The sequence below is a fragment of the Plectropomus leopardus genome, chromosome 13 (genome assembly GCF_026936395.1).
Source record: "Plectropomus leopardus strain MGB_pleo_1.0 chromosome 13, ASM2693639v1, whole genome shotgun sequence".
Lineage (NCBI taxonomy): Eukaryota > Metazoa > Chordata > Actinopteri > Perciformes > Serranidae > Plectropomus > Plectropomus leopardus.
Genome location: NC_142188.1, coordinates 15,885,380 through 15,901,912, shown reverse-complemented (window position 1 = coordinate 15,901,912; position 16,533 = coordinate 15,885,380). Strand labels below are relative to the sequence as shown.

The 16,533-nt window shown below is 42.0% G+C and overlaps 2 protein-coding genes across 9 annotated transcripts in view; both read left to right on the top strand.

Annotated features, from left to right (window-relative positions):
- zmiz1a (zinc finger, MIZ-type containing 1a) overlaps window positions 1-11,766 on the top strand; it is a 127,257-nt gene extending 115,491 nt beyond the window's left edge. For 7 of the 8 annotated variants that reach the window (XM_088086385.1, XM_042501725.2, XM_042501724.2 and 4 more), the window contains 17 exons: window positions 876-990; window positions 1,113-1,333; window positions 1,421-1,622; window positions 1,758-2,039; window positions 3,440-3,619; window positions 3,841-3,909; window positions 4,004-4,169; window positions 4,255-4,396; window positions 4,619-4,829; window positions 4,985-5,090; window positions 5,248-5,408; window positions 5,518-5,585; window positions 6,026-6,094; window positions 6,182-6,459; window positions 6,813-6,997; window positions 8,074-8,376; window positions 8,607-11,766. In XM_088086385.1, coding sequence (XP_087942511.1) covers window positions 876-990; window positions 1,113-1,333; window positions 1,421-1,622; window positions 1,758-2,039; window positions 3,440-3,619; window positions 3,841-3,909; window positions 4,004-4,169; window positions 4,255-4,396; window positions 4,619-4,829; window positions 4,985-5,090; window positions 5,248-5,408; window positions 5,518-5,585; window positions 6,026-6,094; window positions 6,182-6,459; window positions 6,813-6,997; window positions 8,074-8,376; window positions 8,607-8,714 — 2,866 coding nt within the window. In that variant the 3' untranslated portion in view covers window positions 8,715-11,766. The remainder of the gene's footprint in view (window positions 1-875; window positions 991-1,112; window positions 1,334-1,420; window positions 1,623-1,757; window positions 2,040-3,439; window positions 3,620-3,840; window positions 3,910-4,003; window positions 4,170-4,254; window positions 4,397-4,618; window positions 4,830-4,984; window positions 5,091-5,247; window positions 5,409-5,517; window positions 5,586-6,025; window positions 6,095-6,181; window positions 6,460-6,812; window positions 6,998-8,073; window positions 8,377-8,606) is intronic. The other variant, XM_042501728.2, reaches the window with a different exon arrangement.
- A 1,177-nt stretch (window positions 11,767-12,943) lies between these two features.
- Window positions 12,944-16,514, top strand: ppifa (peptidylprolyl isomerase Fa). The gene is made up of 6 exons (XM_042501733.2): window positions 12,944-13,161; window positions 13,270-13,300; window positions 13,441-13,529; window positions 13,606-13,702; window positions 14,911-14,986; window positions 15,099-16,514. Exons 1-6 carry the CDS (start codon window positions 13,015-13,017, stop codon window positions 15,232-15,234), a joined length of 576 nt encoding a protein of 191 aa, XP_042357667.1. The 5' UTR covers window positions 12,944-13,014; the 3' UTR covers window positions 15,235-16,514.
- Window positions 16,515-16,533: the final 19 nt, after the last annotated feature.

Below are 16,533 nucleotides of genomic sequence, written 5' to 3'. Positions count from 1 at the left end.
AACAAAGGTTTGCTCTGGTGTCTTAAGGAAACATGGTGCAGTAATAGATCTGTCATCATTAAGGTTTTATCTTGAAATCCAGTTCTTGTGTAATACACACACCAACACACAGGATTTCTGTTGTTTGGCAGAGAGAGCCAAACTTTCTTTGAGAGAGCTGAGGTGTTTTGGGGTAGAGGGACAAACCGGCAGAGAGGAGAGCTGTGAAGTAATGTTTTTGGAGAACATTGTGTGCTCATGCCTCACTCGAAGAAGAAGAAAGCCTGGAGTTAGCCAAGAGTCCTGTGTGCCTCTGCTGAGGATCTTGGGATAATGTTGTGCCTTTATGAGGAAATATTGAACAAGTCGTCCATTCCAAGAGCTAACCTCTGAGCAAAAACAAGCTGCTCTCCAAAAACAGCAGTTCCTTCCCACTCCACTGGCCACTTGCCTCTCCCCATGAGAATTCAGCTTGTTTATTGTATGTAACAGACACTCATATTTTGACCTGATATTTGTTTTAAATCTGAATGTTAAACATTCCAACTGCACTCTCCCTCTCCACATCCAAAGACTTTCCAACAACTCACAGAATCATTTTTTATTAAATTTAGTTTTTACTGGTGTGTGTGGGCATGCAACTCCTCACGGCTCATTTGGAAATTTTTGCTCATCTCACTGTGCAGGCATTAGCAGATATCCTGGCTGACAAGCCTGTTTTGAAATTGTACGCCAAACATTTCAAATTGCCTCACATTTTGGCAAGAAGAATTCCCAAATTATTCACATTTCTGGATGGATATGCAACTCTGTTGGCTTTCTATTGGCTCTTTTCTTGGCCGGTTGAAACTTCAAGTGACATCAGGCGCATGTTTGTGTTTTGATCTCCTTTTCAGTGATGGATCCTTTCCCTATGACTCTGTCCCCTGGCAACAAAACACCAACCAGCCCCCCGGGTCATTGTCTGTGGTCACAACAGTGTGGGGCGTGACCAATACATCACAGAGTCAGGTATGTTCATGCACGAACAGCATCCCGGTCTGTAAGTTCTGACACACAATCGCTGCTTGGCTTAGAAGTTTTGTCTGCTTATTTTAATGGATATTTTATTTTCCTGTATTTGTTAAATCCAGGTGCTAGGTAACCCAATGGCAAATAGCAATAACCCCATGAATCCTGGAGGTAACCCAATGGGATCAGGTCTGTCTGCCAGCGCTGCAGGGCTCAACTCACCTCAGTTCAATGCTCAGCAGCAACAGTTTCCAAATAAAGGAGGCTCCAACCAAGCGTACATGCAGCAGGGCATGTATGGTAGGCCCGGCTACCCCGGAGGTCCTGGGGGATACAGCGGGAGGTAAGAGGCTGGATGGATACCACTCTCATTTTTAAAAAATCAAGCAATAAAATTTACAATAATGATTAAAACATATGTTTTTTACAGTTACTCCGGAGGCCCAAACCCTCCTCCAGGAGGTATGGGATTGACCTCCCACACACGTCCTCCTGGTGACTTTACTCAACCAGCTGCGGCCGCTGCAGCTGCTGCTGTCGCCGCCGCTGCTGCTACGGCAACGGCCACAGCAACGGCCACGGTGGCAGCTCTGCAGGAAACCCAGAATAAAGATATGAACCAGTATGGACAGGTACAGTACACATTACAGCTGTGACCATCAAACAGGCTGTACTATACAGATATACACAGAAATCTATCATCCAACCACATGCCTGAGACCCTAAATGATCATGTTAAACACTGAAATCTGCTGTTTTGCCTCCAGATGTGTTCTTCGTTCCAAATGGGTCCCGCGCAGGCCTACAATAGCCAGTTCATGAACCAGCCAGGCCCACGAGGCCCCCCTGGAGGAATGAATCCAGCAAGCATGGGATCAGCCATGAACAACCCCAATATGAGTGGGCCTCCCATGGGCATGAACCAGGCTCGGACCCCAGGCATGGTGCCTTTCGGGGCTCACGGCCAAAGGATGCCTCAGCAAGGGTATCCCGGAGGACCACGACAGGGCATGCCCATGCAGGGGATGAAGAGGCCATATCCTGGGGAGGTGAGTGGAAAGATCTGATGATTCAAAACAATCTGGCGCTATTTGCCTTCAGGCTCAAAGCCAACACTGCTTTCGCAAGTCAATTGTTTTGCATCTTTGCCTGTTTGGTAATTTACTGGCACCATATGGGTGTCACAAAAACATCTACAAACCCTATTTTGCATTTAGTTGTGACAGATATGAGGACCATTTCATTTTTATTTATTGGAAAAATAGACTCTGCACCCTAGATATAAATAATTATATTTAATTATATCTAGTAATTACCAAGGTGGCATTTCGAGCGTAAAGAGCCATAGTAGTAATTAAATGCATATTCATGGATTAGCATTATCTTGTTAGCGGACACCTTTATGTCTTCTTTCTTATATTCTTCTGTCTAGCACCTTGTACTTATAGTCTGGATGTGTGTGCTTTTGTAAATATTTTTTGCAAGGTTTTTTTTCACTGGATAAATAAGGACTTGAATTTAGCAAATAGACATGTTTATGTGAATTGTACATTAGAGACATAAAAAAGTGTTTTCAAATATGCAGAAGAGAAGAACAGCAGTTAATAGGTTTTTTAATAGGAACGAGTCCTGAAACCTGGAAATGAGTTAGTATTTCAATGTGTTTTATATTCATGTGTTCTTGGTTAGCTGCCTGAAATATGGTGTGTTGTTAACACAAGCTTAAGAGACCCACATGTTAATTCTGCGTCATAAGTGAACTTTGAAGCTTTTATGTGATTAAAAAAGATGGTTACTAACTAGTGCATTAATGAGACTACAGTATATACATGCCAAACATGGCTTCACAGCCTTAATGTGGAGACAGAGTTAAGTCAGGTGAACATGGTGAAGTTTGTTTATAACTTAATGTTAGTTTTTTCTTTGGGTGATTGCATTTGGTCTTCAAAAATCCTATCTTGCTCGATCAAACGTGCAAGTATCATAAACCTTTATTTGCCACAGAGCTAATTTACTAATTCAAAATCCCTTTTTAAAAATGAAACCAGGGAGATGTTCAGCGATGCCGAAGCCAACACACTTAGCTACTGAGATAAAAACACTGAACCTGCTTAATCTACCATCAACAGTACATTTGAGATAATATTTATTAAAATTTAGGGTGCTATGTATTTTTTATTATGGAAGTGCATGTGTTTCATGGAAATTAATTCTACCTCTATTTCACCTGTTGCTGCCTCATGTGATCAGTCATTACTGAATTTTGCCCCAACTCCACCTGCTGTTCTGTATTTATCCTGCTAATAATGTATTTAGCCGTCGTCTGCAACATCTGCAGCCCAAAAATCTTGGTTCGTGTTTGCATATGTGCCTTATTTTGGAAAAAATAGAGCCCTAATTGTCATGTATCACCTAAAACATGCTTTTTCCTTTCACTTACTTTGTCCAGGGGAGTTACGGTGGTCAGCAGTATGGGCCGAACAGTCAGTTCCCACCACAGCAAGGGCAGTACCCGCCATCAAACACCTCCAGACCGCTGCCATCTCCTAACTACCCCAGCCAGAGGATGCCAGGGCAGCAGGGCCAAGGGCAGTACCCACCTGGCATGCCCATGAGCCAGTACTACAAGGTTTGTTAACCCACATCATTCATCCATTTATCTACTTTCTACTCCTACACGGGGTCACAAGGGCAGCTTGAGCCTTTCCCAGCATGCACTGTGCCTAAAGGCAGGGCCAGACAGATCACTTTGAGATTTAACGCACATTTTGGAACAAACTGCGTGCTATATTCCTGGAGTATTAATGATCTATATGAAATATATATATCAATTTGTTTATGTCTTTACAGCAAGAGCCCTTCAATGGTCAGAGCACCAACTTCTCTGGAGGCGGATACTCCTACAGCCAAGGCAACGGGGTATGTTTTCAGAAAGATCTTTGTGCTACATTTGACCTCGTCATGTATGTGAAATACAGATGTTTTCATTATTGCACTTTCCTGCCTTTTACAGCCCCCGAGGCCCGGTAACTACCCCCACTCCCCGGTCCCTGGAAACCCCACACCCCCTATGACCCCAGGAAGTAGTATTCCTCCGTACCTGTCGCCAAACCAGGATGTGAAGCCCCCGTTTCCACCCGACATGAAACCAAATATGACCGCACTTCCACCCCCTCCAAGTGAGTACCCCAGCAGATATCTGGTGCATTGTTTGACTTCACTGGGGTTTAAAAGTTGACCCTTTCTGTTTATCTTCTCTTCCAGCTAACCCTAATGAGGAGCTGCGGCTGACGTTCCCAGTCAGGGATGGAGTGGTGCTGGAGCCGTTCCGCTTGGAGCACAACCTGGCTGTCAGTAACCACGTCTTCCACCTCCGACCCTCCGTCCACCAGACACTCATGTGGAGGTACGACCACCAAGCAGGCCTCCGCTTCTGTTATAATTGCTCAGCTGTCTCATACGAAGAGAAAACTTCTTTGACTGAATATTAGGAATATACGTTCTCTAATACAGTCAGAGATTGAGATTATTTTTAGATAAATGCTCAATGACACACAGATTTTGTGCTTTGTTTTTCTGAATATCATCACTTTCCGCTAACTCTTTTGTGGTTGTTTCACTCCCATAGGTCAGATCTTGAGCTCCAGTTTAAGTGCTACCACCATGAAGACAGGCAGATGAACACCAACTGGCCCGCCTCCGTCCAGGTCAGCGTCAACGCCACGCCCCTCACCATCGAGAGAGGAGACAACAAAACCTCCCACAAACCCCTGCACCTGAAGCACGTATGCCAACCTGGAAGAAACACCATCCAGATTACAGTCACCGCCTGCTGCTGTGTGAGTACAAACTATCAGTGCAGGATAACTTCTAACGGAAATGTAATTATTTCATTCAACAGAAAGATCAGCAGCAATGATTTTCACACAGATGATTGAACTTAATGTACGAGTTGATTTTCTGTTTATTTTAATGTCCTCGTGTTGCTTCGCAGTCCCACCTGTTTGTGCTGCAGCTGGTCCACAGGCCATCTGTGCGATCCGTCCTCCAGGGGCTCCTGAAGAAAAGGCTCCTTCCTGCAGAACACTGCATCACCAAGGGTATGTCTCCATTTGTCTCTTGGTGTTGTTAATATGCATAAGGATGTCTTAATTACACAAGCTTGCACCTGTTTCTCTTTACGCTGTACTTTAAAATAGATATCGAAGTACACCTGCGAGTGTTTACAAAGTGTCTGAAACACTGTCCTCTTTTCAGTTAAGAGGAACTTCAGCAGCGTGGCGGCCTCGGCAGGCAGCACCACTCTGAACGGGGAAGACGGTGTGGAGCAGACGGCCATTAAAGTGTCGCTGAAATGTCCCATTACCTTCCGACGCATCCAGCTACCCGCGCGAGGGCATGACTGCAAACATGTCCAGGTTTGTTTAGACTTAAAGAAACGTTAAAACCCTAACCCGAAGCGTTAAAATAAATGTTTACTTACAATTGTGTCACGTCTTTCATGAGCATTTGTAATGTTCTCCACAGTGCTTCGATCTGGAGTCCTACTTGCAGCTCAACTGTGAGAGGGGAACATGGAGGTGTCCTGTGTGCAAGTAAGTAAAGCGTTGTTTTGGGGGTTTTTTTCAGGTGAAGGATGATAAGATTACCATATAAGTAGGGCCTCCAATAGATTATATTTAATGTTTTATCTCTACTTTTTAAATATTTTATTTTAATTTCAATAAGAAAAGAGACACAACACTGAGGAAGTTAACAAAAGGAGCACTAACCACCTCCTCCCATCGCTCCCTACAAACATAGGGAACAGAGGGTAGAAAAAAATCACCAAAAAACCCCAACAAAAACCACTGCACTCTGCTACGTGTTTCCGTTGTCATCCTGTGATAAATTTACATTTTATTGTGAAAAGTGTATAAAGACAAATGTTCAACGAAGAGTAAAAGTCATGAGGTGTCATGAGGGTCCTCTCTGTGGTGTGGTATAATCAAGAAAGGGTTGCCATATCCATTTAACGATTTCTCTCTCCTTTCAGTAAAACAGCATTATTAGAAGGTCTGGAGGTGGACCAGTACATGTGGGGAATCCTTAATGCCATCCAAAAGTATGTTTCCTCTTTTTGTTCTGCTAAATCCACCTAAAACTTTGAATCTGTGTTCCAACATTAAGACAACACTTTCTTTGTTAACAGTTCAGAGTTCGAGGAGGTCACTATAGACCCTACGTGTAGCTGGCGACCGGTCCCCATCAAGTCAGAGCTACACATCAAAGAGGACCCCGATGGCCCACTGGCCAAGCGCTTTAAGACCATGAGCCCGAGTCAGATGACCATGCCCAATGTGATGGAGATGATCGCCCAGCTAGGGCCCGGCCCAGGACCTGGACCGGGACCCGTACTGGGCCCCAGCCCCTACCCACCACACCCTAGTCAACATCCCAGTGGCAACGGGGGAGATTACCCTGGAGCAGGTAAAGAGAAGCAGCCAGGCTCCAACTGCGTAGATAAATAACAAGATAGTCAGCTCATTTGTTGGAAAAGTGAGCTGTTTTGCACTTTATAGCAGGAACTACTGATGTGTCTCTGGTGCATTAAACAAAGCAACAGCCTCAAGGAGAGTTTTGTGCTGAACCTGTTTTAAAATATTGTAAGCTCATTGCTCTGATAAATGTTTCATAACAGTGAAAAAAGTGGAACGTGTGTATCCCCTTATGTAACCACTTTGAAAAGATAACTTTTTGCAACAGCAGAGATTCATTAGACAAGTCAGCAAGGCCAGACTGCAGTTAGCCTTTTGACAAAAGTGCTGTTTTTGTCCTTCAAGGCAACAGTTACCACGGCCAAGGGAACTTTGACTTCCCTCATGGGAACCCCTCTGGTGGTGGAGTTGGAGGAGGAGGTCCCCCAATGAATGACTTCATCCATGGCCCCCAGCTCTCACACCCTCCAGATGGACCTGGTGGTCTCCTCCCGCAGGATAAGCCCCTGAACCACGGCATGAACGATGCAGTAAGTAGGGTCGACTCCCAGGGCTGCTTTCTTTTGCATCCCACTTTACCAATAAAGTTTGGGAACAGTATATTATGTAGTTGTCTCAAAGGCCCAGTGTGTAGGATTTAGGACTTTATACAGTCAGAAAAGCAATATGTTATTAAGAATGCTTTCTTTTGTGTTTAATCACCTGAAAATAAGAACCGTGTTTCCATTACCTTGGAATGAGCTGTTTTTATCTGCATAAGGAGGGGATTCTTATTCACAGAGATCACCATGTTCCCTGACTTCCTTCTACAATAGCACAGAAAGGACAAATCAAACACCTCTGCGAATAATTCAGCACCTGATAAAAATGTCCTGAATGTCTAGATCTTAAGTTCTCAGAGAAAAAATGTGAGCACACATTAGTAGGTTCTGGGCGAGCAACTCATCTGCGACATATCAGCGGAGGAGAAACACTGGCTTGTAACATAAAACTACTCCATTCAGTGTTTAAAGCACCTGGTCAGTTTGTTTTTGAGAGGAGGAGACTGCTGCGGATAACTCACCTCCTGGTAAAAACCTCCTAAACAATCACACTGAAGTAATTCTGGGAGACGTTTCAGCTGGTTGCAATCTGCAGTCTTCACCACTAGATGCCAATAAATCCCCCTAAATCTTACACACTGGACCTTCAAATTAGGATTATGTCTCATGTGACTTTTAGGCTTTTCTCTTCTGCCAAGTTATTTTATCCTGTAGCATAATTTGGTAACTTAGTATGCAGAAGAACAATCTGCGGCGTACTATAAAAAGAGGCTCACATTTGTTATCTGTACGAGGTGCAGCCGGTGCCTCTAGCCAGCATGTGTGCTCGGTCATGCTCACATGCTCATGTCGCCGTATAATGTTGCAGCTGTACATGTCTGCTTATCACAGCTTCCATTTAGGCCTGTTCCATATTATTCACGCTGGAACTCATTTCGCTTTTCCTCTCTTTCCTCCCATGCATCCCCTCCCTCCTCCTCCCCTCTTTAACACTCTCTGTGTCTTCCTCCTTATTTCTCACTCTCCACCCTCTCTCGCTTTCTGTCTCCCTCTCGCACCTGCAGATGTCCCATCCCGATCAGTCCCATAACTCCATGCAGCAGAGCTTGCATGCGTCTCCCCACCCTGGCAGCCAATCAGGGCCTCCCTTACATCACAGTGGCCAGTCAGGGCAGCCCTTGCATCACAGTGGCCAACCATCGCAGCCGCCTCGCCAGTCGCAGCCTCAACCGCAGCCTCAGCCTCAGCAGCCGCCTCAGCAGCAGCCTGGGCAGAACAGTCACCCCCACAGCGATCTGAACTTTAACCCCTCCTCAGATGGTCAGATGGGTCAGGGCGCCCAGGATATGCCTGAACCCTCCCTGGATGTAAGTGTGCCCGCTTTGGGCACCCAAAGCTACCTGTTAACAGCTAAAATTGTCTGCTACTGCTGCTCTCATCTCTTTGCTATGTTTGTGTTTGACTCTCAATTTGCTTGTTTACGTGGCTTCAACAGACACTTGAGCAAGACTCAAAGTCGTCCAGCATCAGAAAGTTCAAATGTTTTCAGGTTGTTTAGCCTCGCCGCTCATTGTCTCTTTCTGCTTTTTATCCACAGCTGCTTCCAGAGCTGGCCAACCCGGACGAGTTACTATCATATCTGGACCCCCCCGACCTCCCTGCCAACAGCAACGACGACCTTCTCTCCCTTTTCGAGAACAACTAGCCCTTCACCTCCACTAAAAAAAAACCCTCCTGCACCCACAGGAGCCGTGATGTGTTTGACTGTCCGTCCACAGACACCTCACTGACCTCCTGTCGATACTTCAAGCGGCTTCCTATGCCCACACACGCGCACACACACAGTCTTTCACAGATGTGTGGCATGGGAGCACGGCTGAACAGAGGCACCTGTTTGGGAACTCCAAGGGAGAAAGCAGGAATGCCGGTCCCTTTTTTCTCCCCCCACACTCCCTTTTTTCCTCCTGTAAAGATTCCACGCACCAGTTCCACCGCCTCTGACTCGAAACACACCATTTACAGCCATGTTGGCGGGCACTAAAGTGATATTATATATATACATATATGATATTTGTGACTTTTAAACTGAAAACTGTGCAGCTATAATCATCATGTGTAAACAACACGGAGGAGACAGGAGCCTTTGTGGGCTCTAAGTGTTGTAGCTTTGTTTTTTTGTTGTTTTTTTTTTGTTTGTTTTTTGTCATTTTCCTTTTGTGAAAAAAAAACATTGTCTTGTAAGAGTGTTTTTATCCTATTTGAAATGTGTTCTTCCAAAACTTTGGCACATGCCGTGCCCCGCTGATCCCCCCCCCCAGTGTGTGTGTTGAATAACTGGAACTCTTCAGAATCAGAGCACTGAAAGGACGAGCTAAAATGTCCCGAGTGTCAACAGAGGAAACGAGCGCACATTGTGCAATTTAGTGTGTGTGAGTGTGTCCGTGTGTGTATATACGTGTGTCTGTTTACGCGTCTTCTTTTGTTTGCCTGCGAGCGTTTGTGAAAGACAGCGGGGGAGGGAAAGTCTGAGACAGAGGAGGGAAGGGAAATATTGAATGGAAGAAAGATAAAACACTTTAAGAGCTTTCTCTGTACTTTTTCTCCTCCCGCGGTCGTTCTTGTGTATTTATTGTAAATGTTTCGCTCTTCCTTATCAAATTCAGCACCATTTTGTTCACAAGTGCATGTGTGCCAATGGCTCCTGTTGTCTTTGTCCAGCCTAAACGTGCTTGATCAAATAATTTTCTCTCTTGTCTTTATATTTATTATTTCAAATTCATCAGTTTTTTTTTTTGTTTTTTTAATTGTCATCCTTTTTATGTGTTTTATCTTTGTCCCACAAAGTAATCAGAAACACATCACCAAAGTTCTCCTATATGGTTTTTATAAGGGGTCGGGCCTGAGCAGGATTTCAACATCCTACAGAAGTTTTTAAATCACTGTGTTTTATAGAAACGTCTGTGTGATTGTTCCGAAATTTCCTTTTGTCGTTTTGTTACTGTTGAACTGCATCTTTTTTGGGAAAAAAAACATCCTGCATGATCCAACAGTGTTTCCAGAGCTGTTGTATATACCCTTTGTGAATACTTTGTGACTGTACAGTACTGTACCTATCTATTACTGGCAACTACATGGTACTGTATGTGTGTCAAGGACTATACGCACACTCACACACACACTTACAAACACACACAGACTCCTTTATAACCAGTCCAATATTGTAACAAATTGATCCAAATGCACTCTCACAGGCCTTGTATTGAGTCCTTGTGTGTTGTTTTCCATCACCCTGTGACAATGCATCAATGAAAAGGCATATTCAAGTTGCTCAGCAGGCACGTTTTAAGAGTTATTTTTATTTTTTCTTTATGTATAAGAATTGGTCACCTTTCAATTTGTTTGTTTTTTTGTCTAAATAATTGTTAATGCAGCTTCGAGGTCCAGATTTCTCCAAAATAGTGGTTCAATATCATTGGAATAAGTGACCTCGTCCTTTTTATTTAAAGTGAGAATGTGCAAAAATGTCCTCAGAATTGCTTTGACTCCTGATCATGAGCTTTTGATAACCATACCTAGCAAAAGTGTGTATTTTCATCACATTTGATATTGTTTTAAGTTATTGATTTTGTCCAGTGTTTTTTAAGTATAATTTGGTTTACACAGTTTCATGCAGTACAGTCAATGAATTTAAATATACTGTATGTTGTTGGATAAAAGTTCCCCCATATTTGAGATTTGTAATTTGTTTGAAGAACCAAATATGGCTTTTACTGATCTTCAAAAATGGATCACCTGCATTTAAGACAGTTGAAGGATCAGATGTTGTATGTGTTTGTTTATATGTTTGTTAAAGACAATGCACTGCCGCATTGGGATGTTTTATTTCCCTACACAGCGTGTAACTGTAACCGCAACCTTTCACGAAATCACGTCTACTAATTTGACACAAATTGTACTGTCTGATTGCAGACGTTGGAAATTGAGGATTTAAAAGAGAATGCAATTAATATTGTAAAATGGAATTTGGGGGAGATCCCCCCCCTCCTGTTTGCATACAAGGGGAGGTTGTGGCAGAGGGTTGGGGATGGGGTTTGGGATGTAAGGGATACGTGTATATAATGTAAATGACAAATAGAGACACGTTAACAGAAATGTATTCATTTTCTCCAGGGGGAGTGTGCATAGTGTATTTAGAATTTGTAAAGCTTGCATCCTCCTGTCAGACATTGAATTGGCAAAATGAGTCTGTGTTCGATTGCGTCTGTGCAGACCTCTAACCACGCCTGTTCATTTATGGAAGATACTTTATGTACCCCTCCACGGGGGATTCCAAGAAAAAAAAAGACATTTTTCCTTTGTGTAATATTAAACTTCTGTGTATTTCTCTATTACCTGTGTACTTTATAAAGGTGCTACAAAATTATTAAAACCTTTTGAGGTATAATTGGGACTTGGAGACGTTGAGCTTTTAGTGGCTCTTAAGGGTTGTTTCCAAATTTACAGTTTGTAAAAAAGATTTTGTCAAATTTATAATTTTTATGCAATTTGGCAAAAACATGCTATAAAGGTACAATCTGAAGTGATTGGCACAACAGGTGGCAGTTGTCTCTTTGGTTTTGTACATCCTATGTACAATCATTTCATATTCTAAACTGGTCAGAAAAACATTGTGATTTTTAGTCTTGCAAATCTGTATGTAGTTAGATGACGTGACATCCTAATATTTATCTAATAAATATGTATTCAGATGAAACACAGTTAATGGCCTTTTGTGTCTTTTGACATACAAATTACAACCAGATTATACTAACCCATTACATATTCCACAAAAAGATTTTAAAGAAAGGACTGTAATTTTGTGCTACACAATCCATAGAATACCTGCAGTACTAAACTGTATAATTTGAAATTAAAATAGTGTAAAAAGTCACATGTTAATAGTAGTACAGTGGAAAAAAACATGTGGATCGTAGATTAGTTATTAGAAACACAGCTGACAGGACAAAGTCTCTGCTGTCTGTTTCACCACTTAAATAATTAGGCAATCTACAAGCTATTAGTAAAAGGGGCATTAATAAATATAGGGTAGCAACAAGTTATCTTGGGAACTTGGGAGAAAAAAGCAAATAATCACTTGTTGCAGATTGGAGCTTCATCGTTGATTGTGATTGATTCAAGAAGCTTTAGGCTAAGCATTCCTGTAAAACAAAACACAAGCAATCATACTCTTATTTTATCGCTTAGTTCAACGTAACTGAGATCACAACACTGTCACAAATGATACTGATGATAAAGGTCCCTCTTGCTTTGAATCTGTGCAGTTAACAAATACTTAAAAGAATCATGCATTTGCAGTTTTAAAAGCATCGCTGTGGGTCAAAGTTTAATGTTTTTGGGAAAGAAACATTAAAGCTAAAAACTGTGATCATTTTGAACAGATTTATAATTTTCAGCATGCCCCTTCTGTCTATATATATATATATATATATATATATATATATATATATATATATAGTTTCACTTTAAGTATGACCACTTTACCAGGAAGCCTATTTCCACTAGTGAGGAAACAAAGGATCTTATAAGTCATTATAATGAGAAACGTTCTCAAAATGATTTACTAACTCAAAATAATGTACTTTCCACAGCCCTGTACCTGAACAGACATGAATGCAGGAAGGTATTGCACCACAACACATTTTTTAAAATAAGTATTCAAATTATATCATCACAGTGAGTAGCAGGAGCTGTGCAGGCAGATTACAAAAAAATCCCAATAAAAATCCAGTTTGTAAAGCAACATAATAATGAAAAACGCTAAGACGGGTGAAAATTTCACTATAATACATCCATGGTGAATACTCTCGTAAGGCACTGTACATCCGGAACCTCCCACGTGGTGTCGCTGTTTTACCACCGCGCGCGCTGACTCTCAGCCCGTGACGTCACTGTAAACACGGCTAGCATGGCCTGCCGGTCCTCCTCGGCCTGTCAGCTGAGCACCGATGATGTTTCAAATAAAAAGCCACATGAGGTACAGCGCGCCGGGGATCGCCGCCGCGAAGCTGTTTTCGTCCGGACCCACCAAGAACCCCGTCGTGTTTCTGGACATCGAGGCGGACGGCGAGCCTCTGGGCAGGATAATCATTGAGGTAGCTGGTTAGCGTTAGCCTCTCTCAAAGACTTTGGTCTCAGCTGCAGCATGTCCTCAAATATGCACAGATAGAGGCATCGGTTTAAGTTTGATTTTTTTCTTGCAGTTGAATGCAGATGTGGTGCCAAAGACTGCAGGTATGTTTAACCGTGATTCTCTAAACACAAGCTGCGAAATATCCGGAGTGTATTGAATTCATAATTTAAAGAGCTCGTAAACTCTGAAAGAGTTGTGTATAATATTAATGCAACAACTAAGACAACTAATATTTTCACAGCAAACTTCAGAGCCCTGTGCACCGGGGAGCCCGGCTTTGGATTCAAAGGATCAGTGTTTCACAGGATCATACCTGAGTTCATGTGTCAGGTGAGATTTACAGTGAAGGTGGTGCATGCAAAGCAGTGTTTGCCATTTTTGTCTGTTTCTGCGTTTCCTTTTATAGGGGGGAGATTTCACCAACCACAACGGCACAGGAGGGAAGTCTATATATGGGAAGACTTTCAAAGATGAAAACTTCAAATTAAAACACACTGGTCCAGGTATGTCTACAAGCATACACTTCTTTATCTCTGTTTAAAGGATAAACCAAATGTCTTTATCCATCCATATAGGTTTGTATTCATATCTATATGCTAATTAAACTGTTGTAAGTTACACACTACATGACACAACACTGTCATTTATGTGGTGGCTGGAAGTGTATCAGTGTGATAAAATCAGTGAAACAATTTGACAATGAATTGAATAGGAGATTAAAAGAAAATTAATCAACAATCCTGATTAATAATAATTAAAGGTGCATTGTGTAGATATTAGCAGAAATGGAATAAAACACAATTAATGTTTTCTTTAGTGAAAAATTGCATAATTCTTTTTTTGTTTGTTTGTTTTTTAACCGGTTTAAATAAGTGTGTGTGTGTGTGAGAGACCAAGTTTTTATTGCTTTTGACCATTGTTTTTTTTTTTATTCAATTCGGAAATACAATTCACATAAAAGTGCATTAACAGAAATTAGAGTAATATAGCTCATCCGTTCAGTATGGGTTAGTAGAACAATGAACACTGATTCAAACTTTGAGAAGTTTCAGCTGGTTGCAATCTGCAGTCCTCACTGCTAGATGCCACTACATCCTACACACTGCTCCTTTAAGTTAAGTAATTTATCAAGCAAAGATGTGAAGCGTTCTCTTATTCCAGTATCTCAAATGTGGGGATTTTATCACCATTTGCTGACATTTGGAAAATGAAATGACTAGTCCATAAAAAATATCAGTATGGAAAAAGACTGAAAACTGTTGCTCTTAATTATGACATATATTTTACTTCCCAGCATTCCTTACAGTATCATTTTCCAGTTTCATATCTTTAAATATATAGCTGCCTGTCTCCACTAGATGGCAGTGCCTAATTTCATGCAGCACTAAAAACACTGGCTATATAGATTTTATAATCCCCAGGTGAATGACCTACTTTTTAGAGTGTCAGCATGCACTAATCAAAATAACTACTTTCTTGAATAAACTTAATCCACAGGCTGATTATGTTGTTCTTCTTTTTAAAGCGTGGTATTATCACAGTTTGCATTTCAGGAAAGAAAAACAGGCCTTAAACCACAACAGTTAGACACAGACTCCAGGCATGCTTTTCTTTTGCAACAGCTAAATGGTATCAGGCCAGCGATAAAAGGAGGTCAAGATCTTGTTGACTGCATCACGTTTAATTGATTTACTTGTTTTGATCTCTGCAGGAACTCTTTCAATGGCAAATTCAGGGCCAAACACCAACGGCTCCCAGTTCTTTATCTGTACGACTAAAACAGAGTGGTAAATACTTTAAAGACCTTTTTAATGAGTCATCTAAGCTCTGCCACTCACCACATTCAAATCCAGTCACTGACCAGTTGCTGAAGTCCTGCTTTTTCTCTGTTATCGACAGGCTTGATGGTAAACACGTAGTGTTTGGTCAGGTGAAGGACGGCATGGACGTGGTCACCAAGATGGAATCCTTTGGTTTGCACGACGGTGGTGTGATTAAGAAAATTGTCATCAGTGACTGTGGGGAGATCAAATAACACCCAGAGTCACACGTGGACTTCTGTCGGATGACTCGGACCGATTTTGGTATTTACTTTATATTTCATCCTGGGTTCATGGCACTTTCAAGGACTAACTGTCACGGGTGATTCTCTTCTATAATCGGATGTTTTTACTGTTGATGATGTTCGAAGAGATCTTGCTATTTAAATTTTGAACTTGACCCATCTCCTTTGTATATAGGCACTAAATCATCCACTATGTGAAATGATCTTATAAGGCAATTACTCTCCATTTACTGCCAATTAAAATGTTTTCAGATTTTACCAGCTCTAGTTTTAGAACAGGACATTTGTTCTCATGTGCCACCGACTCACTGGTTTTTAAAGCTTCCTGGAAGTTGATCCGGCATCTTTTTTTAGACACCGGTTTTCCAGCACGACTGACTTCCTGTTCATCGGAGCAGGATGTGACATCATGTGACATCCACCTACAGTGGAGCTGAAATATCGCATGAATGCAGCTGACAGATGATAGAACCGCTGGCTCCAGCTTCATTGGATACAGTGAATGCAGATGATTTAATCTCCTGGAGCCGTAAAGGAACCTGAAAATGTCTTTAGCTTGTATGTGGGCTGCTCTTCCCTCGCTGCCTCTTTATTTGAAACGCAGAATGTCTGTAGGAGAGACAGAGAAAAGGAGGCCAGGACATGTCTGAGAGCCAGAGACTGGGTGGTGCTGCTTATCGAGCTAATACTTTATGAAAGTAAATAATGAAGCGACGTGAAAAAGCAGCTCTTGCTCCTAAATGAAACCATATGCGCGCTGACCTTCCACCGTTTGTTTGAATTCTCAGATTACATTGTTGCTATAGAGACCTCTCAGCTCTCGCTCTGTTTGAGCAAGCGATGTTGTAACAAACTTGATATAATTTGGGTCCCCACCCTCTGGTTTAGTTTTAGTTATTTGGAATGCATGGCCAATATTGTGTATGGAAACTTGGCTCGGGAGACGGCGGTGCTGTGGCCAACGTTTAGTACACATGCAGCACAATGACATCTTTACAACTGGTACAAGCTGGTTTCTTTTGCTGTAAACGTCTCATTTTATCACACAGCACCCATGTCAGCTGGTGTCCTTTTTGCCTTTCGGTTTTCCCATTCGAAGATTAGTGTTGAAATCAAGACCTGTCAGCTGGATGTGTCTGTTATCTTTCAGCACTTTCACAGAAAGTGAAAAACAAGTTTTACAGGCCGACCCCTGTTCTGTGTTACACAACCACCATGAATAATCCATTAAAAAAGCCTCTTTATCATGATCTATACGCTCAGGGTTGC